General features: G+C 44.6%; 1 protein-coding gene across 2 annotated transcripts in view; it reads left to right on the top strand.

Annotated features, from left to right (window-relative positions):
* Positions 1–22,821, top strand: part of LOC110485169 (contactin-associated protein 1) — a 38,446-nt gene extending 15,625 nt beyond the window's left edge. For both annotated transcript variants that reach the window (XM_090196339.1, XM_036940972.2), the window contains exons 9-24: positions 156–305; positions 751–925; positions 7,957–8,063; positions 8,259–8,381; positions 8,999–9,202; positions 9,323–9,479; positions 9,578–9,705; positions 9,802–9,975; positions 10,350–10,568; positions 10,791–11,030; positions 11,211–11,450; positions 12,561–12,688; positions 16,717–16,810; positions 17,163–17,393; positions 17,528–17,572; positions 18,522–22,821. In XM_090196339.1, coding sequence (XP_090052465.1) covers positions 156–305; positions 751–925; positions 7,957–8,063; positions 8,259–8,381; positions 8,999–9,202; positions 9,323–9,479; positions 9,578–9,705; positions 9,802–9,975; positions 10,350–10,568; positions 10,791–11,030; positions 11,211–11,450; positions 12,561–12,688; positions 16,717–16,810; positions 17,163–17,393; positions 17,528–17,572; positions 18,522–18,724 — 2,618 coding nt within the window. In that variant the 3' untranslated portion in view covers positions 18,725–22,821. The remainder of the gene's footprint in view (positions 1–155; positions 306–750; positions 926–7,956; positions 8,064–8,258; positions 8,382–8,998; positions 9,203–9,322; positions 9,480–9,577; positions 9,706–9,801; positions 9,976–10,349; positions 10,569–10,790; positions 11,031–11,210; positions 11,451–12,560; positions 12,689–16,716; positions 16,811–17,162; positions 17,394–17,527; positions 17,573–18,521) is intronic.
* The last annotated feature ends 3,764 nt before the right edge of the window (positions 22,822–26,585 follow it).

The raw sequence follows: 26,585 nt of genomic DNA, 5'->3' as shown, positions 1-26,585 counted from the left end.
TCTACAAATTATAAGTAATGGGCAGAACATTTGTTGAGATGGTGGAAGAGGCAGGTTTGGCAAATGAATACTGTATTATATTGCATTCATACCGATTGCTCATTCATTACATCTAAAGATGTTCTAATATTGTTTCTGTTTGTTCTCCTTTTCAGGTTACCGTTTGAATGACGGTTTCTGGCACACGGTAGACGTAGCAGCCAGGGACAACCTACTGTCCATCACCATAGATGAGGAGGAGGGCTCTCCGCTGAAAATCACCAACCCCTTCACTGTCCGCACAGGGGACCGCTACTTCTTTGGAGGTGAGCTGTTCACCACACATGTTCTGGCTCTTCACTTTACTGTTCCCAACATCAAAATACATTACAATAGCAACCACTGGAAGTGAGCTGTTGACCAGACCTGGGGTACATCCCAAATGGCACCCAATTTCCTTTATAGTGCACTACTTTTGCTCTTATATACCAGAACACTGTTCATCTACATAATTTGTTTTATATTTATTTTTGTCATTTAGCAGACACTCTTCTCCAGAGCGACTTACAGGAGCAATTATGGTTAAGTGCCTTGCTCAAGGGCACATCAGCAGATTTATCACCTAGTCAGCTTGGGGATTTGAACCAGGTGACCATTCCGTTACTGGCCCAACGCTCTTAACCGCTAGCCACCATTTTGATGTTCTCACTATCAAAATAACAACCCAATAGGAACATATCTTCACACCTCCCACTGTGCTTTGGTCCTCAGGGTGTCCGAAGACTAACAACACGATCAGGAAGTGTGAGACCAAGCTGAACCACTTCCACGGCTGCATGCAGCAGATCTTTATCGACAACGAGCCGGTGGACATCGACATCATCCTGCAGCGACGCTGGGGACGCTACGCTGAACTGTTGTTGGGCACCTGTGGTATCACTGACAGGTAGGGGGCATCAGTGACAGAGCAGAGGGGGGGGGGGATCAGAGACATATATACGGAGGAGGAGGTTGGCAGAGGGGGAGGGGCACAGACCAGGCCTGGGCAATTATTTTCCATGGATGGCAACAGAATATATTTTTGCCATCATACTTCGTGTATGACTGTATTGACAGATATATCTACTGTAAATCACGTCCAAATATGCTACTTATTTTACTTTTTTAACATGCACAGAAATAAATCACATCCATGTTCTCCTTTTGGTAGCTATTTTCTTTATTAAAACAGGCAATGAACTACACGGAGGGAAAAGCACACTGTGCTTTCAGCACCACGGACAGAACTCTAACGGTTATGCACAAAAACACAAGACAGAGAGCTCAACATTACATTTGAACTACTCAAATCAGTGTGAGGAGTGAAGTCTCTGATGGGCATTGAATAGAGCAGTGAAATCAGGTATAGTTTCTGACGTCGCTATGTGCATGATTGCTGAGAGGTGAGAGTCAGTAAGAGATGAGCTGTGCCTTGACTTGTTATATTTCATCACTGAAAATGTCTGTTCACAAGCATAGGTTGACCCAAACAGTACAAATATCTTCTGAGCATGACTCCTAAACTTTGGAAAGTTTTGTTCATCAAGAGATGCATAGAACCTTGTCAGTGACATTGTTTTGAATAGTTCTCCAATCACTGCATCAGACTGAAGATCGATAAGCTCAAGTTGCAGGTCAGTGGGAACGTTATCCACATTGAAGGTGAAAGGAGAGGAAACCAACCACGTCATTTTCCAAAACTTTGAAACTCACAGTTTAAAGCATGTAGCAGAGATGTATACTTCTCCCGCTGGTCATCTGATAGGGAACAGACTAGTAGTGTCGGAAGGTGGGTGAGATTGTTGGCTTCTACTTGGCGGGTCAGGAGGAGTAATCTTCCCTTGAAGGCTTTGACAAGGCTGTGTCACACCCTGATCAGGTTCACCTGTCTTTGTTATTGTCTCCACCCCTTCCAGGTGTCGCTTGTTATCCCTGGTGTATACTGTATATCCCTGTGTTTCCTGTCTCCCTGTGCCAGTTCATCTGGTATGTGGAAGTCAACTGGTGTGGTTTTCCCATGAGCCTTCCTTTTATTCTCTTTTACTGGTCCTCCTGGTTTTGATCCTTGCCTGTTTCCTGGACTCTGTACCCACCTGCCCTGACCTTGAGCCTGCCTGCCACACTCTACCTCCTGGACTCTGAACTGGTTTTGACCTTTTTCCTGTCCAAGACCATTCTCTGGCCTACCCCTTTTGGATGTAATAAATATCAAAGACTCAAACCATCTGCCTCCCGTGTCTGCGTCTGGTTCTCACCTTGTACCCTTATAGGCTGTACATCTGATGTGAAAAAAGGCCCTTGTAGTTTAGAATTCAGTTCATTCATGATGGCCATGATGTCCACGGTGAAGGCAACATCAGCCATTCATTCTTTATCTTGCAGTTGAGGGAAATCCACATGTTATCCTTTCATTTGCAAAAACTCAGCAATCTCTGACTTCAGGTTCCACACCCTTTCAAACACCTTCCCCAAACTCAGCCATCTCACATTTGTGTGGTAGGCGAGATCTGAACGACCCGACTCTGTCTCTTCCAACAGTGCGACAAACTGCCTGGGGTTTAAAGATTTTGCTCTTATGAAGTTTACCACTTTAGTGACTGTATCCACAACATGGCTCATTTTCAGAACACATTTACAGAGCACCTCCCGATGAATAATGCAATAATTTTCTGATCTTGGTTCAGCTCAGCTACTTGATTTTGTATCCTTTTCAAAAGGCCAACGTTTTTTTCCCTGTCAAGTTTGGGCACCCAAGTGGTCACACTGGATAACTTTTCAAAACTCAGTCCCAGCATTTCCACACACTTACAGTATTAACTTCCTCCAATAAATCTTTACTTGTGGTTGTGCTCTTCGTTGACTGCACTGAAGCAAGCTCATCTGTAATTTCAAAGTCTGGGCTTAAGCCTGGTAAGAATATCAACAACAGCGTCGTGTCACATGCATCACTGCTCTTATCCAGGGCCAAGGGGAAATATGTGAAATCCTTTACCTTGTCTTTCAACTGTTTTTCATATTCTCTGTGATGCCCTCAACACGCCGTGTCACTGTTTGTCTTGACAGAGAAACATTTTCAAACGTCTCTTTCTTGTCGGGGCAAAGTATTGCTGCAGAGTCAATTAAACATTCTTGAATGAATTTGCCCTCAGCGAATGGCTTGCTATGTTTAGCAATTTTGTGGGACAATACATAGCTAGCTCTCCCAATTCTGTCGTTTGATGAATGCAGTCTTGTGAAAAATCCTTGATACTGAGAAAGCAACTCTTTCGATGCACTTGCCCTCTGCTCAGAAGACATATTCCTATATTTCTCTGCATGTTTCGTCTGGAAGTGTCGGGACAAGTTGTAGTCTTTCAAGACAGCAATGTTCTCTTTCCACACTAAGCACACAGTTTTCCCTGATACCTCAATAAGAAATATTTCGATGTCCACTCTCGCTGGAACACCCTACATTCATTGTCTACTTTCCTTTTCTTTGAAATCTTTGAAAAACTCATTTTTTTTGCTCAATTTCTAGCTAGCTACTATTTGTAACTGTGACGTGTGTCAGCCTGTCAGTCACTGTCTGTCCTCTGGCAGTTTTTATTAATATGTGCCTTCGAAATAAATGTCCCACACGCGGTGGGAGTTAAATCATCACACAAAGGCGAGTATTCATTGGGCTTTTAATTTGAATAACAAATACGTTTTTCAAAACTTTACTATCGCAAATTCTTTATGTTATCTGAGCATGTTTCCGCGGGCCGTATTGAATCAGGTCGTGGGCTTGCATACGGCCCCCGGTCTGGCCTTTGCCCAGGCCTGGGCTAGACAGTAGTAGCACAAGGGCAAAGGTTACATACAGTATCCATGATGAATCCATGGGTAATCTGATTGGTTGAATTCTAAACGCTATACTCAGCCTTGTAATATCAGTGGAGTGCAGAGATAGTGTTGGAATGTTCCTTCCTGATGGACCATTGTGACAGACAGAGTCAAGGCTCATTGCTATAGAGATGAATCATTCTGAGAAGAACTCTCTCATCTCAGCCCCCATGGCAGACGTGGGACTTATAACACTCAGACACCTCCAGGAGATGACAGGGGCTATGCTCAGTTGAATGCATCTGCCTGGACAGGGAGGATTATTTACACCAGAGTAGGATCCTCGTTATGATATCCTAGGTATATGATATAACTTTTTTTTGACGGCCGCGCCACATGCAACCTCTCTCACTGCAAAACGTTTGCGAGATCAACATTTTAGAAAAATGTCAATGTGATGTCGCGTAACGCTAAACTTCAGTCCACAGTTTTCTACAATCAATCCTTTCTCCTCCTCCACTTCTCCCCTCCTTTTATATGAAAAAGATTTGGGAGGAGGGCCATTCAGAGTTCAGAGTCTTCCCGGTTTCCTGGTGTTTCAGAGTATTTTCACACATAGTTTTTGAGCTATAGCTCGAATCAGAGTTCGATTATTTGTTACATTGCATTTTTCCCCCATTTGGTTCCGTTGGTTTTACATTTCCAAATATCAAACAAACAAAAATTCCTAACCAAAACCACGTGTCCATGTAAGCCATTTATTTACTGGACAAAAATGCTCACGTTAAATCTATCTATGATTGTCATCAAGCATCACTTGTGTGCCCCAATCTTCATATTATTTTTTTGCTTTGGTCTTCCAACAACATGCGGGAGGAAACAGCGCAATAACCTCTCTAACTACAACGTGAATAGGCTATATTCAGTATCCTACTGTATATCCCCGTTATAGCCCCCGTCTCCCCTAATCTGCATTGAATGCTCTCAAAAAATGCTCTGATATTCACAGAATGTTTCAAATATCTCAAGTTATGATTCTGTGTGCTTTTCATCAAATGCTCGCAGTCAAACGACCGATAAAACTGCCCGACTCTGTTTTTCTCGCTGTTTGGTCGGTACTGTGTTCTCACCTTCAAGAACCACACCATGGTACAAATTTAATCGGACCGAGACTAGCCTTTTTGAGCAAACCACGGTGCATTGTTTAGTGTGCGCCCTAGTGTGGATAGAGTATTCAACTAAGGAAACCAGTGCAAACTATCCGAACTAAGGGAAACCAGTCCAAACTATCCAAACTAAGGGACACCAGTCCAAACTATCCAAACTAAGGGACACCAGTCCAAACTTTCTGAACTAAGGGACACCAGTCCAAACTATCCGAACTAAGGGAAACCAGTCCAAACTTTCTGAACTAAGGGACACCAGTCCAAACTTTCTGAACTAAGGGACACCATTCCAAACTATCCGAACTAAGGAAACCAGTCAAAACTATCCGAACTAAGGAAACCAGTCCAAACTATATGAACTAAGGGACACCAGTCCAAACTATATGAACTAAGGGACACCAGTCCAAACTATATGAACTAAGGGAAACCAGTCCAAACTTTCTGAACTAAGGGACACCATTCCAAACTATCCGAACTAAAGAAACCAGTCCAAACTATCCAAACTAATGAAATCAGTCCAAACTATCCAAACTAAGGAAACCAGTCCAGACTATCCAAACTAAGGAAACCAGTCCAAACTATCCAAACTAATGAAACCAGTCCAAACTATCCAAACTAAGGAAACCAGTCCAAACTATCCAAACTAAGGGACACCAGTCCAAACTATCCAAACTAATGAAACCAGTCCAAACTATCCGAACTAAGGAAACCAGTCCAAGCTATCCGAACTAAGGGACACCAGTCCAAACTATCCGAACTAAGGGACACCAGTCCAAACTATATGAACTAAGGGACACCAGTCCAAACTATATGAACTAAGGGACACCAGTCCAAACTATCCGAACTAAGGGACACCAGTCCAAACTATCCGAACTAAGGGACACCAGTCCAAATTATCCGAACTAAGGGACACCAGTCCAAACTATCCGAACTAAGGGACACCAGTCCAAACTATCCGAACTAAGGGACACTAGTCCAAACTATCCGAACTAAGGGACACCAGTCCAAACTATCCGAACTAAGGGACACCAGTCCAAACTATCCGAACTAAGGGACACCAGTACAAACTATCTGAACTAAGGGACACTAGTCCAAACTATCCGAACTATGGCAGTAAACACACCAGAGTTCAATTTAGGAGTTGTGCAGTATTATTGGTTGTTTGACTGCGAACATTTGATGAAATGCACACAGCATCATAACTTGATACAGTATTTCTGAAACATTCTGTCAGTAGCAATGCATTTATGAGTGCATCCGATGCAGATTAGGGGAGACGGGAAACACACGGGAAACTGTGAAAAACCCAACAGCTTTTCAGTTCTTGATAAATACCGGTGTGCCTGGCACCTATTACCATACCCTGTTCAAAGGCAATTAAATATTTTGTCTTTCCCATTCAAACCTCTGAATGGCACACACAATCCATATATCTCAATTGTCTCAAGACTTAAAAATCCTTTGATAACCTGTCTCCTCCCCTTCATATACACTGATTGAAGTGGATTTAACAGGTGACATCAATAAGGGATCGTAGCTTTCACATGGATTCACCTTGTCAGTCTATGTCATGGAAAGAGATGTTTTGTATACAGAGCATTCAGAAAGTATTCAAACCCCTTGACCTTTTCCACATTTTGTTGTATTACAGACTTCTTCAAAACTTTTATTAAATATTTTTTCCTCCTCATCAATCTACACACAATACCCCATAATGATGAAGCAAAAACAGGTTTTTGGAATATTTTGCAAAAAATACATTAAAATGAAATATCACATTTCCATAAGTATTAAGACCCAACTTTGTTGAAGCACCTTTGGCAGCGATTACAGCCTTGAGTCTTCTTGGGTATGACGTTACAAGCTTGGCACACCTGTATTTGGGGAGTTTCTCCCATTCTTCTCTGCAGATCCTCTCAAGCTCTGTCATGTTGGAATGGGAGCGTCACTGCACATCCCCACAGCATGATGCTGCCACCACCATGCTTCACCATAGGGATGGTGCCAGGTTTCCTCCAGACATGACGTTTGGCATTCAGACCAAAGAGTTCAATCTTGGTTTCATCAGACCAGAGAATCTTGTTTCTAATGGTCTGACAGTCCTTTAGGTGCCTTTTCGCAAACTCCTAGCGGGCTGTCATGTGCCTTTTACTGAGGAGTGGCTTCCATCTGGCAACTCTACCATAAAGGCCTGATTGTTGGTGGGTTGAAGAGATGGTTGTTCTTCTGGAAGGTTCTCCCATCTCCACAGAGGAACTCTGGAGCTCTGTCAGAGTGACCATCAGATTCTTGATCATCTCCCTGACCAAGGCCCTTCTCCCCCAATTGCTCAGTTTGGCCGGGCGGCTAGCTCTAGGAAGAGTCTTGGTGGTTCCAAGCTTCTTCCATTTAATAAGAATGATGGTGGCCACTGTGTTCTTGGGGACCTTCAATGCTGCAGAAATATTTTGGTACCCTTCCCCAGATCTGTGCCTCGACACAATCCTGTCTCAGAGCTCTATGGACAATTCCTTCGACCTCATGGCTTGGTTTTTGCTCTGACATGCACTGTTAACTGTTGGATCTTATATAGACAGGTGTGTGCCTTTCCAAATAATGTCCAATCAATTGAATTTACCACAAGTGAATTTACCAATCAAGCTGTAGAAACATCTTAAGGATGATCAATGGAAACAGGATGCACCAGAGCTTAATTTTGAGTCTCATAGCAAAGGGTCTGAATACTTATGTAAATACGGTATTTCTGTTTTTTATTTGCAATACATTTGCAAAAATGTTTAAAAAAATGATTTTTACTTTGTCATTATGCGGTATTGTGTGTAGATTATTGAGGGAAAACAATAATTTAATCCATAAGGCTGTAACGTACCAAAATGTGGAAAAAGTCAAGGGGTCTGAATACTTTCCGAATGCACTGTACATGCCCCATTTGACTTTTACCCACACTCCTGCATGGTGTGCTCTCTAGATGTACTCCAAACCCCTGTGAACACGAGGGCAGATGCATCCAGTCCTGGGATGACTTCATATGTCTGTGTGAGAACACAGGCTACAAAGGGGAGGTGTGCCATATGTGTGAGTATTTCCTGAGAGAGCCTAATGTTGTTTGCAAGTACTAATGACAGACAGCATGTTGTCGTAACCTCACCAGTGTAACAACCAGTTTGTTGAGGCCTATATACTGCGGCAGTGTGAGACAGACCCATGTCATCCTTAAAACCTTGCTGGTGTAAGTTAAGATACGACTTCTGCTCCTCTCTTCCCCAACAGCGGTCTACAAAGAGTCGTGTGAGGCCTACAGACTTACTGGTAAATCCTGGTCAGGGAATTATACCATAGACCCGGACCTGAGCGGACCCTTGAAACCATTCGAGGTGTACTGCACGATGAAATGTGAGTAACTGGCTTTTCAAATGTATTTTCTACATTCGCAAAATGTACTAGCATACAGTTATATTATACCATCTGACCAACATGACTCCGTGGTGCATATCGAACATAACGGTAGTCAGTGCTTACAGTACCTTTCAGAAATGGACTGTTATTGAACATATTGAGGCAGAGACCCTGATGTTAAACTGTGTTCAGGTTGAGGTGAATGATGACTGTGTGTTCCATGAGGAATGAAAAGGCAACAGCAGCAGCAGCAGAGGAGACAGCAGGGCCATCTGTTGGATGTTGAACATGGAATAATGAACACCAACAAGGACAATGGAGAACCAGTTTGGGGCCAGATTAGTAATTGGTTGTGGGGACAGAGTATTCTCCATCCAATCCTATCCAATTAACCCAATCCTATGACTGTAGGTTCCATGTAAATCCCTTAGATTCGTCAGGGTCTACTGCGTTAGAGCTGTCTGTGATCATTTCAGATCTCTGGAAACATATTCCTCAGTAGTCGATGTGCTTTCTCTCACGTTGTCTCTCGCTAGTTTTCTCTCTCTTTCTCACTTACACAATCATACATTTTTACCCTTTAATTTCAACCCCTTCCTTGTCTGTTGACAAAGCCGACAAGGCATGGACGATAGTGATGCATGACCGCATCGACGGCATCAAGGTGACCGGTAGCACGGTGGACCGTCCTTACATAGGAGACGTCAACTACTGGAATGCCTCCTGGGACGATGTCACAGCACTGGCCAACACCTCCATGTACTGTGAACAGTGGATCGACTACTCCTGCTACAAGTCACGCATCCTCAACACGCCCAGTGAGTAGGACTGGTTAGGGCCTATGGGCAATCTGTACCTATTTGTATATATATCATAGAACATTTCAATGATTCAATCATAATAATCACATTCCTTTGCTCTATTGTCATGTCATTCAGATGGGAGACCTTACAGTTTCTGGATTGGTCGAAATAACGAGAGTCACGAGTACTGGGGCGGGGCTTTCCCTGAGAGTGGGAAGTGTGGCTGTGCTATCAACCAGACCTGCACTGACGCCAGGTTTCACTGTAACTGTGACGCTGACTACCGCCAATGGTGAGAGAGAAAGGATTTGAAAGACTCTTCTATAACTTTGAGAAAAGTGTTTCCATAGATTGATATACATTACTGTACAAATTGAACCTGTTGTGCAGGTACTCAGACAAGGGCTATCTGATGTGGAAGGACCACCTCCCAGTGAGGAAGGTGGTGGTGGGGGACACCAACAGGACGGGGTCAAAGGCCCACATCAGCCTTGGGCCCCTACGTTGCCACGGCGACAGTGAGTTGTGGTAAAACCATTCTGCGGTATATAATTAGTCAAATGATTGTTTATCGTGGTTCTGGTTTGGATCTCATGGCCTCGTTGTCCTCACAGGGAGCATCTGGAATACCATATCGTTCACCAAGCCCACCTACATCGAGTTCCCCACCTTCAGGCCAGGCAGCACCGTCGACATCTCCTTCCACTTTAAAACCTACCGCCCCCACGGAGTCTTCCTGGAGAACTCAGACGACTGGCTGCGTAACTTCATACGCATTGAGCTCAACAGTAAATTACCACAGATTATCTAGTGTGAATCATATAAAGGCATATAATATACACTATTTAAAAGAGGCTTTTCTTCAAAGCGACTTACAGTCATGCGTATATACAATTGACACATGGGTGGCCCCAGCGGGAATCAAACCCACAACCTTTGGCATAGTAAGTACCATGCTCTACCGACTGAGCCACATGGGACAAAGGCAGGAAACATAATTCCCGAATTACAGTTTTCGAAATGTTTTTTTTTGTAATGGAACTTATAATAACTTGATGAATGAAAAGGTTTACAAATGATATTATCAATATTTTACGGTATTTATTTCTATAATATATTTCATCCCTCATTCTGTTTTGTCTCTTCTTCATCCTTCTCCCAGCCACCCAGAACCTGGTCTTCATATTCATGGTGGGAGACGGCATCCTCAACGTGACGCTACGCTCGCCGGTGCCTCTAAATGACAACGAGTGGCACTTTGTCCAGGCAGAGCTCAACGTGAAGTTGGCCAGGATCAAGGTGGACTACCAGCCATGGGCTGTGAGACGCTTCCCTGGCCAGACCTTTGTCACCATGGAGTTCACCCACCCTCTCCTCGTGGGTACGTCACCTGGCCGCTGGGGCTGTGGAGGGCGGGGTGGTGGTCGACAAGGATTTTGGACTTCTCCCATTGGTTGATGTAGTCCACTCCTATGAGTGTCAACAGCACACGGGAAACATACTTTTGTTTTGTTCTTATAACAAACACTTTTTTCTTCTTATTAATCCAAAATGCTCTACTCTGCAATGTGATGATTTACTGACGGTGTCCCAATATATCCAGGCGCAGCCAATCGCACGCTGTGGCCATTCCTGGGCTGCCTCCGAGGGTTACGAATGAACGGTGTAACCCTTGACTTGGAAGGCAAAGCGAATGAGGAACAGGGTATACGGCGGAACTGTACGGGCCAGTGTCTGAACGCGACCATACCGTGTCGAAACGCCGCCCAGTGTATCGAGGGCTACGCCGCCTACACCTGTGACTGCGGCAACACTGCCTTCGACGGATTCTACTGCCACAAAGGTGAGCTCTACACAGGTTGGGTGCCTCGGTTTTTCATGGAGCCCCAGAATCACTACGACGGCCTTAAGCATACTGGGTTACAGAAACCTTGATTTGTTTTGACAGTGTTGGCGATAACCACAACGTTTCATAATGGAAATAGGCATTTGGCTCAGCTTGATCCTGTTTGTACCCCCTTAGACATCGGGGCCTACTTTGAGATAGGATCGTGGTTGCGCTACAACATCAGAAAGAAGCCTACGACCAATGAGGAGTGGTGGGCTAACTGGCTGGACCCCCACTACCACAACTTCAGCCTGGGCTACAACGACACCAGTGATGAGATAGAGTTCAGCTTCAGTACCTTCCAGACCCCGGCTGTACTGCTCTACATCAGCTCTTTCGTCCAGGACTACATGGCTGTCATCCTGAAGAAAGATGGTAGGAACGCCCGGCAGGGAGGAGCGCTTTAACATTATGGGTGATTATGGTTAAGATTCAAGGCAGAGAGTGTTCGGTTGAACTGGCTTTTGAATTAAAATTTTACTGTCACTGATTGAAGTTGGATTACTGTATGCTCCACAGGAGGCTGCTGAGGGGAGGACGGCTCATAATAATGGCTGGAAGTTTGCAAATGGAATGGCATTCCACTGATTCCACTCCAGCCATTACCACGAGCCTGTCCTCCCCAATTAAGGTGCCACCAACCTCCTGTGGTATGTTCTTTAGTCATCCCATTTATTTGAGTGGAAACACAAAGCAAGATAGGACTTGGACAAAAAAAAAAATATATATATATATATATATATATATATATAGCCATAGCCATCACTGTACTTTACAATCTTTTAAATGAATTCTTTCTTTAACTAGGCAAGTCAGTTAAGAACAAATTCTTATTTACAATGACGGCCTACCAAAAGGCAAAAGTCCTCCTGCGGGGACAGGGGCTGGGATTTTTTTTTTATTAAAAAATTGGGGGGGACAAAACACACATCACGACAAGAGACAACACACCACTACATAAAGAGAGACCTCTCATACAACAACACAACATGGCAGCAACACATGACAACACAGCAAGGCAGCAACACATGACAACACAGCATGGTAGCAACACAACATGACAACACAGCAAGACAGCAACACATGACAACACAGTATGGTAGCAACACAACATGACAACACAGCAAGACAGCAACACATGACAACACAGCATGGTAGCAACACAACATGACAACACAGCAAGGCAGCAACACATGACAACACAGCATGGTAGCAACACATGACAACACAGCATGGTAGCAACACAACATGACAACAACATGGTAGCAACGCAACATGGCAGCAGCACAATATGGTAGCAGCACAAAACATGGTACAAACATTATTGGGCACAGACAACAGCACAAAGGGCAGGAAGGTAGAGACGACAATGCATCACAGAAAGCAGCCACAAGCCATACTCCTCACAATAGTTAATGGAAATATAATGTTTTAATGCCTTACGTTATGAACTGTGGAGTGTATTGTTGCCCCATCCCTCCACAGGAACCTTAGACATGAGGTATAGGTTGGGGTTGATTACCCACAAGTACCAGTTGTCCTTCAGGAACCTGGCAGATGGATACCCCCACTACGTCAACATAACCAGACACAACAGGACCATCAGGACACAGGTGCGCTGATGCTTCACCCCAATGTCTTTTAATTATTTTTATTTATTTCACCTTTATTTAACCAGGTAGGCAAGTTGAGAACAAGTTCTCATTTACAATTGTGACCTGGCCAAGATAAAGCAGTTCGACACGTACAACAACACAGAGTTACACATGGAGTAAAACAAACATACAGTCAATAATACAGTAGAAAAATGAGTCTATATACAATGTGAGCAAATGAGGTGAGACAAGGGAGGTAAAGGCAAAAAAAAAGGCCATGGTGGCGAAGTAAATACAATATAGCAGGTAAAAAATTTAAAAAAAAAAAAAAAACACTGGAATGGTAGATTTGCAGTGGAAGAATGTGCAAAGTATAGATAGAAATAATGAGGGTGCAAAGGAGCAAAATAAATAAATACAGTAGGGGGAGAGGTAGTTGTTTGGGCTAAATTATAGATGGGCTATGTACAGGTGCAGTAATCTGTGAGCTGCTCTGACAGCTGGTGCTTAAAGCTAGTAGTGAGGGGGATAAGTGTTTCCAGTTTCAGAGATTTTTGCAGTTCGTTCCAGTCATTGGCAGCAGAGAACTGGAAGGCGAGGCGGAAAGTAAGAATTGGTTTTGGGGGTGACCAGAGAGATATACCTGCTGGAGCGCGTGCTACAGGTGGGTGCTGTTATGGTGACCAGCGAGGTGAGATAAGGAGGGACTTTACCTAGCAGGGTCTTGTAGATGACCTGGAGCCAGTGGGTTTGGCGACGAGTATGAAGCGAGGGCCAGCCAACGAGAGTGTACAGGTCGCAGTGGTGGGGCTTTGGTGACAAAACGGATGGCACTGTGATAGACTGCATCCAATTTATTGAGTAGGGTGATGTGAGTCTGGAAGGAGAGTTTACAGTCTAACCAGACATCTAGGTATTTGTAGTTGTCCACATATTCTAAGACAGAACCGTCCAGAGTAGTGATGTTGGATGGGCGGGCAGGTGCAGGCAGCGATCGGTTGAAGAGCATGCATTTAGTTTTACTTGTATTTAAGAGCAATTGGAGGCCACGGAAGGAGAGTTGTATGGCATTGAAGCTCATCTGGAGGGTTGTTAACACAGAGTCCAAAGAAGGGCCAGAAGTATACAGAATGGTGTCGTCTGCGTAGAGGTGGATCGGAGACTCACCAGCAGCAAGAGCGACATCATTGATGTATACAGAGAAGAGAGTCGGTCCAAGAATTGAACCCTGTGGCACCCCCATAGAGACTGCAAGAGGCCCGGACAACAGGCCCTCCGATTTGACACACTGAACTCTATCAGAGAAATAGTTGGTGAACCAGGCGAGGCAATCATTTGAGAAACCAAGGCTATCGAGTCTGCCGATGAGGATGTGGTGATTGACAGAGTCGAAAGCCTTGGCCAGGTCAATGAATACGGCTGCACAGTATTGTTTCTTATCGATGGCGGTTAAGATATTGTTTAGGACCTTGAGCGTGGCTGAGGTGCACCCATGACCAGCTCTGAAACCAGATTGCATAGCGGAGAAGGTATGGTGGGATTCGAAATGACATGAAAACGACATGAGAGGTTGAACAGGCTAGTAATAGGGGTTGCAATAATTTTGGCAGATAATTTTAGAAAGAAAAGGTCCTGATTGTCTAGCCCGGCTGATTTGAAGGGGTCCAGATTTTGTAGCTCTTTCATAACATCAGCTGACTGGATTTGGGAGAAGGAGAAATGGGGAAGGCTTGGGCGAGTTGCTGTGGGGGGTGCAGTGCTGTTGACCGGGGTAGGGGTAGCCAGGTGGAAAGCATGGCCAGCCATAGAAAAATGCTTATTAATTATAGTGAATTTATCGGTAGTGACAGTGTTTCCTATCCTCAGTGCAGTGGGCAGCTGGGAGGAGGTTTTCTTATTCTCCAAGGACTTTACAGTGTCCCAGAACTTTTTAGAGTTTGTGTTGCAGGAAACAATTTTTTTGCTTGAAAAAGCTAGCCTTGGCTTTTCTAACTGCCTGTGTGTATTGGTTTCTAGCTTCCCTGAAAAGTTGCATATCACGGGGGCTGTTTGATGCTAATGCAGAACGCCATAGGATGTTTTTGTGTTGGTTAAGGGCATTCAGGTCTGGAGAGAACCATACCTGTTCCTAGTTCTAAATTTCTTTAATGGGGCATGCTAATTTAAGATGGTGAGAATGGCATTTAAAAAAAATAACCAGGCATCCTCTACTGACGGGATGAGGTCAATGTCCTTCCAGGATACCCCGGCCAGGTCGATTAGAAAGGCCTGCTCGCTAAAGTCTTTCAGGGAGCGTTTGACAGTGATGAGTGGAGATCGTTTGACCGCTGACCCATTTAGGATGCAGGCAATGAGGCAGTGATCGCTGAGATCTTGGTTGAAAACAGCAGAGGTGTATTTAGAGGACAAGTTGGTTAGGATGATATCTATGAGGGTGCCCTTGTTTACGGCTTTGGGGTGGTACCTGGTAGGTTCATTGATAATTTGTGTGCGATTGAGGGCATCAAGCTTAGATTGTAGGATGGCTAGGGTGTTAAGCATGTTCCAGTTTAGGTCGCCTAGCAGCATGAGCTCTGAAGATAGATGGGGGGCAATCAGTTCACATATGGTGTCCAGGGCACAGCTGGGGGCAGAGGGTGGTCTATAGCAGGTGGCAACAGTGAGAGACTTGTTTTTAGAGAGGTGGATTTTGTAAAAGTAGAAGTTCAAATTGTTTGAGTACACCTGGATAGTAGGACAGAACTCTGCAGTCTATCTCTGCAGTAGATTGCAACACCGCCCCCTTTGGCCGTTCTATCTTGTCTGAAAATGTTGTCGTTCGGAATGGAGATTTCAGAATTTTTGGTGGTCTTCCTAAGCCAGGATTCAGACACGGCTAGAACATCCAGGTTGGCAGAGTGTGCTAAAGCAGTGAATAAAACAAGCTTAGGGAGGAGGCTTCTATTGTTAACATGCATGAAACCAAGGCTATTACGGTTACAGAAGTCATCAAAAGAGAGCGCCTGGGGAATAGGAGTGGAGCTAGGCACTGCAGGGCTTGGATTCACCTCTATATCACCAGAGGAACAGAGGAGGAGTAGGATAAGGGTACGGCTAAAGGCTATGAGAATTGTTAATTTAGAACGTCCTGAACAGAGAGTAAAAGGAGGTTTCTGGGGGCGATAAAATAGCTTCAAGGTATAATGTACAGACAAAGGTATGGTAGGATGTGAATACAGTGGAGGTAAACCTAGGTATTGAGTGATGATGAGAGAGATATTGTCTCTAGAAACATCATTGAAACCTGGTGATGTCATCGCATGTGTGGGTGGTGGAACTGAAATGGATAAGGTATAATGAGCAGGGCTATAGAGGCTCTACAGTGAAATAAGCCAATAAACACTAACCAGAACAGCAATGGACAAGGCATATTCACATTAAGGAGAGGCATGCTTAGTCGAGTGATCATAAGGGTCCAGTTAGTAGTGAGGTTGGTTGGAGTAAGGGCGATTCAGACAGCTAGCCGGGCCATCGGTAGCAAGCTAGCGTAGGTCGGTGTTCTGTTTTTAGCCACTTCGTGCGTTTCCGTTAGTAGATTAGTGGGGTTCCGTGTGGTACAAGGGATCAATCCAATTGGCAAAAGAGATCTAGTTGTAGTGACCCAAGAAAAATTGTCAGATGGACCTATTCAGATAGCAGCCGATAAGACAGCTAACGATTCAGGTAACATCGCGATGGAGGAGCCAGTTGGATAACTCCCTCGTGCAGATAACGTCGGTAGTCCAGTCATGAAGGCCCGGTGGGGCTCCGCATCGGCAGTAAAAACGGGTCCGGATAGGTGATTGTAGCCCAGGAGTGGTTGATGGATCTCTTCCATGTCTACACCTGTTAACGCTGCCTACCTCCTGCACCACAGTTTAAAAGTCAATCACAAATCAGGATTGTTTAGTACCACATTGCTTGGTTTGTAAGTTGTGTATTTTCAGTCTGACTTATATGTTCATGTTGACATGTTTATGCTTGTGTGTGAATGTCAATGTGTTTGTGTTGATGTGTGTACCTCCTAGGTGGACTACATGGAGCCGATAGTGGAGAAGATCACCCTAGTGGAGGACGGCAGGTTTGACTCACCCAAGAACATCTTCCTGGGGAGAGTGATGGGTAAGATTTCCCCCCCCCAGCTGAAACATTTCTACTTTCCTCTTGGGAATTGATTTGGTCACACTTTATTTGGATAGTCCGGATATTCCATCTGTAGGTGCTCTACAGTTAGGGTTAGAATAATGGTTAGGGTAAGAGTTAAGGTTAGGGTTAGGATAAGGGTTAGGGTTAGGGTTAGAACTAGGGTTAGTTGAAATGCTACTGATAGTCTGTGGAGCATCTACAGATGGACTATCCAAATAAACTGTTACCCGTGGAAGTAAGGTATCAGTTGTCCCACTGTAAGTTTGGGAATTAGTTGCGGTGGAAGTGCACACTGTAACTCCTCTGTCTCTCTCTCTAACCCCCTCAGAGGTGGGTGACATTGACTATGAGATCCAGAGGCATAACAGTCCTGGTCTGGTGGGCTGTATATCTGGGGTGAGGTACAACATCTACGCCCCTCTTAAGACCCTCTTCCGGCCGAACGAGACGGAACCGCCGGTCACCGTGCAGGGCTTCGTCTCCGAGTCTAACTGTGGGGCCTTCCCTCCTGTCCATGGATATGTCCCCTGGGAGGCGGACCACTGGTTCACTTCTATAGGTGAGACGACATATCCCAGAAGCCTTCAGTAGATCTACTTTACACGGGACTACATATCCCAGAAGCCTTCATGACCTAGTGATGATAGTATAAGTTTCCCATAATAACATATTGGATGTATTTTTTCATTTCAGAATACATCTATATCCACGATGACCTAGGCCTGTTTTGGTTGACAGGTAAGTCTTTACTGCTTACGATTCACAATAATGTGAATCATTTCTCATGAAACTATACTTTGATGATTTTTGTGACATCTATTCATGTAAGTGTTCATCTGTCGTCTGCCATCTGTGAGCCCTGACCTTAGTTTACCTCAAGATTCAGATTAAGCCTCCTCTCACTCTCTCCCTGTCCCTCTCTCTCTTCCTCTTGCTACCTCTCTCTGTCTCTCTCCCGCTCTCTCTCTCGCTCTCTTTTTCTTTTGCTCACTCTCTCTCTCCCCTACTGACACAGAACGGCAGTAGTTAAAATTCTCATTTTTATTTTCCTAAAATCCTCTAATCCTAAAATCTGAAACTATCAGATTCCAGAATAGGCTTTCCGTCCTGACGCTAAAACCAAAAAATGTGACATATACCAGAACAAATGCTGGAATGAGGAAGGATATTTTCTTGTGTCTGCTGAATATGAGAGGCGAAGGAAGACAGCAGCTCAGAGAGTCTGTAGTCTGCACTATCCCTGTCTGAGATCCTCACCGGATCAACTATATTTAGAGCTGCCCCTCCCTCCACTATTCATCACAGATATATGCTTCAGCTTAATGTACTGGATACATCTGTACAGGGTTGTTATGGTAACGCAGAACATCTGAGTTTGACTTCTGATGTCTGGGCTGGACCTGATGTCCCCTTGCCGACCTCCTCCAGTTATTGGACATCATTTGAGATGGATGGCTCCCTCATAACAATATGTGGCTGTATAAGAAATGATACCTCTGGTCTCTAAAGGGGAGTTAAGTGAGTTTGGCAGAAAACCAACTGAGTCATAATGGTATTGATTGAAAGGGATCGTCCATTGAGATGCAGGTATATCTTTTCACAGTGGCAATTCCAACGTGACAAACAATGGATTTACAGCTGTTTGCTCTTTTAACCACACCCTGACTGTGTGTGTTTCTCCCTCTAGTTGTCGTCGCCGCGGCCGTGATATTGCTGTTCATTGGTCTGTACAGCATTTACATCTATCTGTACCGTTACAAGGGCAGCTACCACACCAACGAGCCCAAGAACTTCCTGGAGTCCCCTGGAGGCAGCAGCTCCCGGCCCCTGACAGGGACCCTGGAGAAGAAGCGATATCCAGCGATAGAGGAAGACTTTCGGAGTGACTAGCCTCTGGCTGCGGAACGGTGGGAGGGAGGAGTGGGTGGGAGGGATTGAAGTGGGGAGGTTTTGGGGCTTACAACAACCACAATACCTGTATGTTTTATAATTCCTTTAACTTTTTGATTTACCTTTCGGTTTTGTTTTCCTTTCCCCAGGTATGTGTTATCTTAAGCCTGGTGTTCGACATAGTGTTGTTTTTCTGACGGGTTCACCGTTTTGCAGGCTTTGGAGATCAAATCAAGCCCGTATTGCGTGAGTGACGACTGACCAGGCTCACACTGCATTGAAGGGTTGACCAACTGAAGTGCCTCGACAGAGCAAAACGAGATCAGAAATAACCCCATGAGTTCATTCAGGGTTTGAGACATAAACTGAGGGAATTAGATTTCAGGTCACGTTGAATTGTGACATTTTTACATCTTACTAATATCCTCACACGCAGTAACACGTATTCAGCAGCCTCTTCTGGTTTGTAGGTCTGTTATTGAGATCACTTGATAGATCAATGCCATCTACTGTGTAACTCTTTCCGACAATCCACTCTTGCAGCCATTTTGATAAAGACATCCAAACTATCCCACTCGTCCCATCCTTTGACTAGTGAGCCAGGATCCACCACAGAGAGATGCTGCAACAGTGCCGCAACAACAACCGCAGCAACAACAACAACAATCACAATCTGGCATCTGCAAACAGTCTTTCCTGCTTAACACCAATTGAAGAAGCTATAAAAAGCATGGAGCTCTAAGCTTTGAGATTACATATCTAAAGAATAATGGAAGGCATATAAACATATATTTGTTGTATTGTTGTTATTTGTTGTATTTCAGTCTATGAAATTGCATACCTATACAAAAGAGGAACATGTATTAATGGTTAGTTTCATTAGATAGCAGCTTGGCCAATTACAGTATGCTCTGCGATTCCTAACCGATTCCCAAACCAATCAATTAAGCAGTCATGTACGATCAACAAAACATACTGAATACATGTGACATTTGGCTTGGAATATAAGACGATCGCCAGTATTCTTGTTCAGAATCCTCAGAGTAACATATGAAATGGGTGGGTAGCGCTAAGAAGCCGTGGTAGTTTGACATTTCCCCAACGGTAGTGCTATTCGTGTTGGTGTGAGACTGACCGTTGGTGCGCTGCAGAAAAGGGAATGGCGATGTTGAACCAGGGACTCCTTATTGCTATTAATCCTCAACCCCGCGCTTCGTTTTCTGTTTGACTTCCAGTAGCGAGTGAACATGCAGCCAAAATCTTAATTTTTAATATATATATTTTTTAAATGCAGCCAAAATCTGGGTGCTATTTCAGATTCAGAGGCCCCGGCGTGGAGGGGCCCCTACCAACAGCAGCCCTGTCGACCAGCCTGGTCAGGAATCATTACCAATGTCTTTCAGGAAAAGAGCTGCTCCGCATGAACATCTGGACATGCAAACACACACTCACTCACACACACACACTGGCATATTGTATAGAGGACCACAACAATGTCAATGCCAATCTTGTACTTCTTCTCACCACACTAGATTATTTTTGCATCTGACTGCTCTGTAGGACAGTACTGTGCTGTGCCGCCCCCCGCTGCTGTTGCTTCTTACTTACTGGGCACCGGTTGAATCAACGTTGTTTCCACATTATTTCAATGAAATTACATTGAACCAACGTGGAATAGACGTTGAATTGACGTTTGTGCCCCGTGGGTAGGTGCTTCTTATGGTGCTTCTCTTCCTTTAGGTCCAATGATATTTCCCTGTCTGGAAAGTCACGATTTCAGGTTAGACGGTGGGTGAGGTTACGGTCAGGGAAGATGTTCCCAGTAGGTGAAACGTCATTGGACCCATGTAATGTGTGGCGTGGTAGCCAAAGCTTAGGTCTCTGACATCATCACCCAGCGCCCTTTGAAGCTCAAGCAGTAATACATCATAGAAAAAAAAGAGAGAAATCACAAGAGCATTTTGAAAATCATAAGCTATGAATATATAGAGCATGATGATCGCACCTTGCAATGAAATGCAATAAAATCAGCCGCTTCCAGCTCAGATCACCTAAATATATTTTTTTGTGTCTGTTCGGTTCGCAGCAATTTGCAGCAGTTAGGATCCTAGACATAATATGTATACGTGAATATATGAATAAGGTGTTTATCGACTTTTTTCATTCCTATGGTTTGTATGAAACAGTTGAAAATGAGGCTGAGAGGTTTGAATGTAAATCCTAATCTTGACCCTGTAATATGGACAGGCTCTGCACCAAGACCTGCTCTGCTCCTCTCTGTGTGTTCTCTGTATGGTATGTACACTCATTAAACAGAAAACTATTCAGCATAGCTTTCTCACATGTTCAGGATGTGGACAATACAGTACCCTCCCGATGTTTCAGTAGAAACATCATAGAACATATTCTAACATCTTTGGTTTAGCCTGTTAAAGAGGACAACCCGTTAAGACTAGACGGTAAAAAGCATTACAATTACAATCAATTATAAGATAGAATTGGCAATGCCTGGCTTTTTCCCAAGACATATTTGTAAGAATGTACCATTTTCAATAGTATAAATGTTAGCGTTGGGCAATTAGAGTAGTAACATGTTCCACCTCTGGAGAAATAGGAATGATGTGTTGTTGTACAGAGATGAACAATCACCTGTTACAGAGTTCATATTAAACCAGTCAACAACCTGGGTCAAATGTGCTTTGAAGCCTTTTAGTCGACTTATTGATATATTATGTAAATGTCTACGCTGCGATGCGTTTATTTGAAATGGACTACAGTACATGTGCATCCTGCCTGGCCTCACTGCGATGCCACACCTTAGCTAGTCCATCCATGCGTGGTCCCTGGAGTGTGTGTGCTTGAATGTACAGCAGACGTGTTGGTTTGTGTGTTCACAGTTCTGTTTGTCACCTAACCCTCCCTACTGATGATGAGGATAGTCTCTGCACTGATGATGTGAATGATCCAACTCACTTGTTGTCGTCCACCAATAGCAGAACGGTGAGCAGATAGTGATTGGGTGCTGTCCAGACAGGCTCCTCCCTCCTCAGATGTTGCTCTACAGCTTTTTGATAATCAGTGACTACACTGAAAAGAACAGGAAGACCAGAACATTGTTTATGCTCCCAAATTCACCGCTTTATTGACAACGTTTCGATCCGAACCGGATCTTCATCCGGTCAAAATATCAGTATTTTTAAGGATTTGGGTATGACCACAAACTTTACTACACTGTATGACACCATCAGCTCTTAGAGCTGTGCTGATTGGCAGTCTATAGCAAGTTCCCTACCTTACACTCTTAGAAAAAAGGGTTCTTCAGCTGTCCCCGTATGAGAACCTTTTTTGGTTCCATGTAGAACCCCAAAAGGGTTCTTCAAAGTGTTCTCCTATGGGGACAGCCAAATAACCCTTTATGGTTCTATCTAACACCTTTTTTTTCTAAGAGTGGAATATCAACTTAGCTGCCGATCAACTTGGCCAACCGTATAGGGTGACCGACCGAGTGAGCAGCTAAGGTTCTCTGTGTAAAGGAGACTCAAATGTAATAAGGGGTTGAGGGAGCGAGCACAAGGGTGAAGGAGACGAGGATTCTGTCCGTCCTACAAGCAGGGTCATATGCATAGCATCATAGCATCATATGACAGACTAGTGTTGGTCCCTACAGCGGAGGAGGCAGAGCTAGGGCCAGGCTAGAGGGAGGAGCAGGCAGGGGAGTCTAAGAGGGCCAGACCCCTCTGTGGGTCGCTACCCTATAGAATCTTGCAAGAGGGGGCACCAGACAGTTAGTGACTGTATGACCTAATGTAGCAGGTGTAAAATAAATGCCTGAGCGGGGTCCCCACATCTGGTTTTCAGGGGGAAAAGAAGCTAGGTTGAAGATACTGTATCCCTGAAAACCGGATGTTTCAGGTTTCGTAAAACCCTGCTGAAGGTGGTAACCGACTGCAGGACTTTGTGTTTGTGAGTTTTTGTTCTCTCCCTTTCTGTTATGTTGGTTTTGTTTTGTAATAATTTCACTGTAAATGACCATAACTATGTTAATCAAAGCAAAACCAAACTGACACTTCAATAAAGAATCCTGAAGGAAATTAAAACGGTGTATTTTCCCTTTACCTGTTGACAAAGGCACAATGTGTCTGTCTGGTGAACAGTTCTAATAAATCCATGATGGTATGGGGAAAATTGGAACACCTCAGATGAAACCAGTGGGTAAATTAAGTTGGTGTTACCTGAAGCCAAGCTCCAACACCTCATGGTATTCAAAGAGTCAAGTAGGATATAGTACAATACTCCATGGTTAGTGTTAGGGTTGTAGTTGAGGCTAGGGGTAGTGTTGAGCCAGGATGTGGACAAGAAGTTGGGGTTAGTGTTAGGGTTGTAGTTGAGGCTAGGGGTAGTGTTGAGCCAGGATGTGGACAAGAAGTTAGGGTTAGTGTTAGGGTTGTAGTTGAGGCTAGGGGTAGTGTTGAGCCAGGATGTGGACAAGAAGTTAGGGTTAGTGTTAGGGTTGTAGTTGAGGCTAGGGGTAGTGTTGAGCCAGGATGTGGACAAGAAGTTAGGGTTAGTGTTAGGGTTGTAGTTGAGGCTAGGGGTAGTGTTGAGCCAGGATGTGGACAAGATGTTAGGGTTAGTGTTAGGGTTGTAGTTGAGGCTAGGGGTAGTGTTGAGCCAGGATGTGGACAAGAAGTTAGGGTTAGTGTTAGGGTTGTAGTTGAGGCTAGGGGTAGTGTTGAGCCAGGATGTGGACAAGAAGTTAGGGTTAGTGTTAGGGTTGTAGTTGAGGCTAGGGGTAGTGTTGAGCCAGGATGTGGACAAGAAGTTAGGGTTAGTGTTAGGGTTGTAGTTGAGGCTAGGGGTAGTGTTGAGCCAGGATGTGGACAAGAAGTTAGGGTTAGTGTTAGGGTTGTGGTTGAGGCTAGGGGTAGTGTTGAGCCAGGATGTGGACAAGAAGTTAGGGTTAGTGTTAGGGTTGTAGTTGAGGCTAGGGGTAGTGTTGAGCCAGGATGTGGACAAGAAGTTAGGGTTAGTGTTAGGGTTGTGGTTGAGGCTAGGGGTAGTGTTGAGCCAGGATGTGGACAAGAAGTTAGGGTTAGTGTTAGGGTTGTAGTTGAGGCTAGGGGTAGTGTTGAGCCAGGATGTGGACAAGAAGTTAGGGTTAGTGTTAGGGTTGTGGTTGAGGCTAGGGGTAGTGTTGAGCCAGGATGTGGACAAGAAGTTGGGGTTAGTGTTAGGGTTGTAGTTGAGGCTAGGGGTAGTGTTGAGCCAGGATGTGGACAAGAAGTTAGGGTTAGTGTTAGGGTTGTAGTTGAGGCTAGGGGTAGTGTTGAGCCAGGATGTGGACAAGAAGTTAGGGTTAGTGTTAGGGTTGTAGTTGAGGCTAGGGGTAGTGTTGAGCCAGGATGTGGACAAGAAGTTAGGGTTAGTGTTAGGGTTGTAGTTGAGGCTAGGGGTAGTGTTGAGCCAGGATGTGGACAAGAAGTTAGGGTTAGTGTTAGGGTTGTAGTTGAGGCTAGGGGTAGTGTTGAGCCAGGATGTGGACAAGAAGTTAGCGTTAGTGTTAGGGTTGTAGTTGGGGCTAGGGGTAGTGTTGAGCCAGGATGTGGACAAGAAGTTAGGGTTAGTGTTAGGGTTGTAGTTGAGGCTAGGGGTAGTGTTGAGCCAGGATGTGGACAAGAAGTTAGGGTTAGTGTTAGGGTTGTAGTTGAGGCTAGGGGTAGTGTTGAGCCAGGATGTGGACAAGAAGTTAGGGTTAGTGTTAGGGTTGTAGTTGAGGCTAGGGGTAGTGTTGAGCCAGGATGTGGACAAGAAGTTCGGGTTAGTGTTAGGGTTGTAGTTGAGGCTAGGGGTAGTGTTGAGCCAGGATGTGGACAAGAAGTTAGGGTTAGTGTTAGGGTTGTAGTTGAGGCTAGGGGTAGTGTTGAGCCAGGATGTGGACAAGAAGTTAGGGTTAGTGTTAGGGTTGTAGTTGAGGCTAGGGGTAGTGTTGAGCCAGGATGTGGACAAGAAGTTAGGGTTAGTGTTAGGGTTGTAGTTGAGGCTAGGGGTAGTGTTGAGCCAGGATGTGGACAAGAAGTTAGGGTTAGTGTTAGGGTTGTAGTTGGGGCTAGGGGTAGTGTTGAGCCAGGATGTGGACAAGAAGTTAGGGTTAGTGTTGTCGTTGTGGTTGAGGCTAGGGGTAGTGTTGAGCCAGGATGTGGACAAGAAGTTAGGGTTAGTGTTGTCGTTGTGGTTGAGGCTAGGGGTGCAGTCGTGGCCAAAAGTTTTGAGAATGACACAAATATTAATTTCCAAAGGGTTTCCTGCTTCAGTGTCTAGAAATTATTGTCAGATGTTACTATGGAATACTGAAGTATAATTACAAGCATTTCATAAGTGTCAAAGGCTTTTATTGACAATTACATGAAGTTGATGCAAAAATTCAATATTTGCAGTGTTGACCATTCTTTTTCAAGACCTCTGCAATCCACCCTGGCATGCTGTCAATTAACTACTGGGCCACATCCTGACTGATGGCAGCCCATTGTTGCATAATCAATGCTTGGAGTTTGTCAGAATTTGTGGGTTTTTGTTTGTCCACCCGCCTCTTGAGGATTGACCACAAGTTCTCAATGGGATTAAGGTCGGGGGAGTTTCCTGGCCATGTACCCAAAATATTGATGTTTTGTTCCCCGAGCCACTTAGTTATCACTTTTTCCTTATGGCAAGGGGCTCCATCATGCTGGAAAATACATTGTTCGTCACCTAACTGTTCCTTGGTGGTTGGGAGAAGTTGTTCTCGGAGGATGTGTTGGTACCATTCTTTATTAATGGCTGTGTTCTTAGGCAAAATTGTGTGAGCCCACTCCCTTGGCTGAGAAGCAACCCCACACATGAATGGTCTCAGGATGCTTTACTGTTGGCATGACAAAGGACTGATGGTAGTGCTCACCTTGTCTTCTCCGGACAAGCTTTTTTCCCGGATGCCCCCAACAATCGGAAAGGGGATTCATCAGAGAAAATTACTTTACCCCAGTCCTCAGCAGTCCAATCCCTGTACCTTTGCAGAATATCAGTCTGTCCCTGATGTTTTTCCTGGAGAGAAGTGGCTTATTTGCTGCCCTTCTTGACACCAGGCCATCCTCCAAAAGTCTTCGCCACTCACTGTGCGTGCAGATGCACTCACACCTGCCTGCTGCCGTTCCGGAGCAAGCTCTGTACTGGTGGTGCCCCGATCCCGCAGCTGAATCAACTTTAGGAGATGGTCCTGGCGCTAGCTGGACTTTCTTGGGCGCTCTGAAGCCTTCTTCACAACAATTGAACCGCTCTCCTTGAAGTTCTTGATGATCCGATAAATGGTTGATTTAGGTGCAATCTTACTGGCAGCAATATCCTTGCCTGTGAAGTCCTTTTTGTGCAAAGCAATGATAACTGCACATGTTTCCTTGCAGGTAACCATGGTTGACAGAGGAAGAACAATGATTCCAAGCACCACAGTCCTTTTCAAGCTTCCAGTCTGTTATTCAAACTCAATCAGCATGACAGAGTGATCTCCAGCCTGTCCTTGTCAACACTCACACCTGTGTTAACGAGATAATCACTGACATGATGTCAGATGGTCCTTTTGTGGCAGGGCTGAAATGCAGTGGAAATGTTTTGGGGGATTTAGTTCATTTGCATGGAAAAGAGGGACTTTGCAATGAATTGCAACTCATCTGATCACTCTTCATAACATTTTGAAGTATATGCAAATTGCCACCATACAAACTGAGGCAGCAGACTTTGTGAAAATTAATATTTGTGTCATTCTCCAAACTGTTGGCCACGACTGTAGTGTTGAACCAGGATGTGGGCAAGAAGCTAGGATTGTAGTTGAGGGTTA

Source organism: Oncorhynchus mykiss, chromosome 13 (genome assembly GCF_057628025.1).
Source record: "Oncorhynchus mykiss isolate SJ-2025 chromosome 13, ASM5762802v1, whole genome shotgun sequence".
Lineage (NCBI taxonomy): Eukaryota > Metazoa > Chordata > Actinopteri > Salmoniformes > Salmonidae > Oncorhynchus > Oncorhynchus mykiss.
Note: the sequence above shows the minus strand (reverse complement) of the source record. Positions and strands in the feature narration are given on the sequence as shown.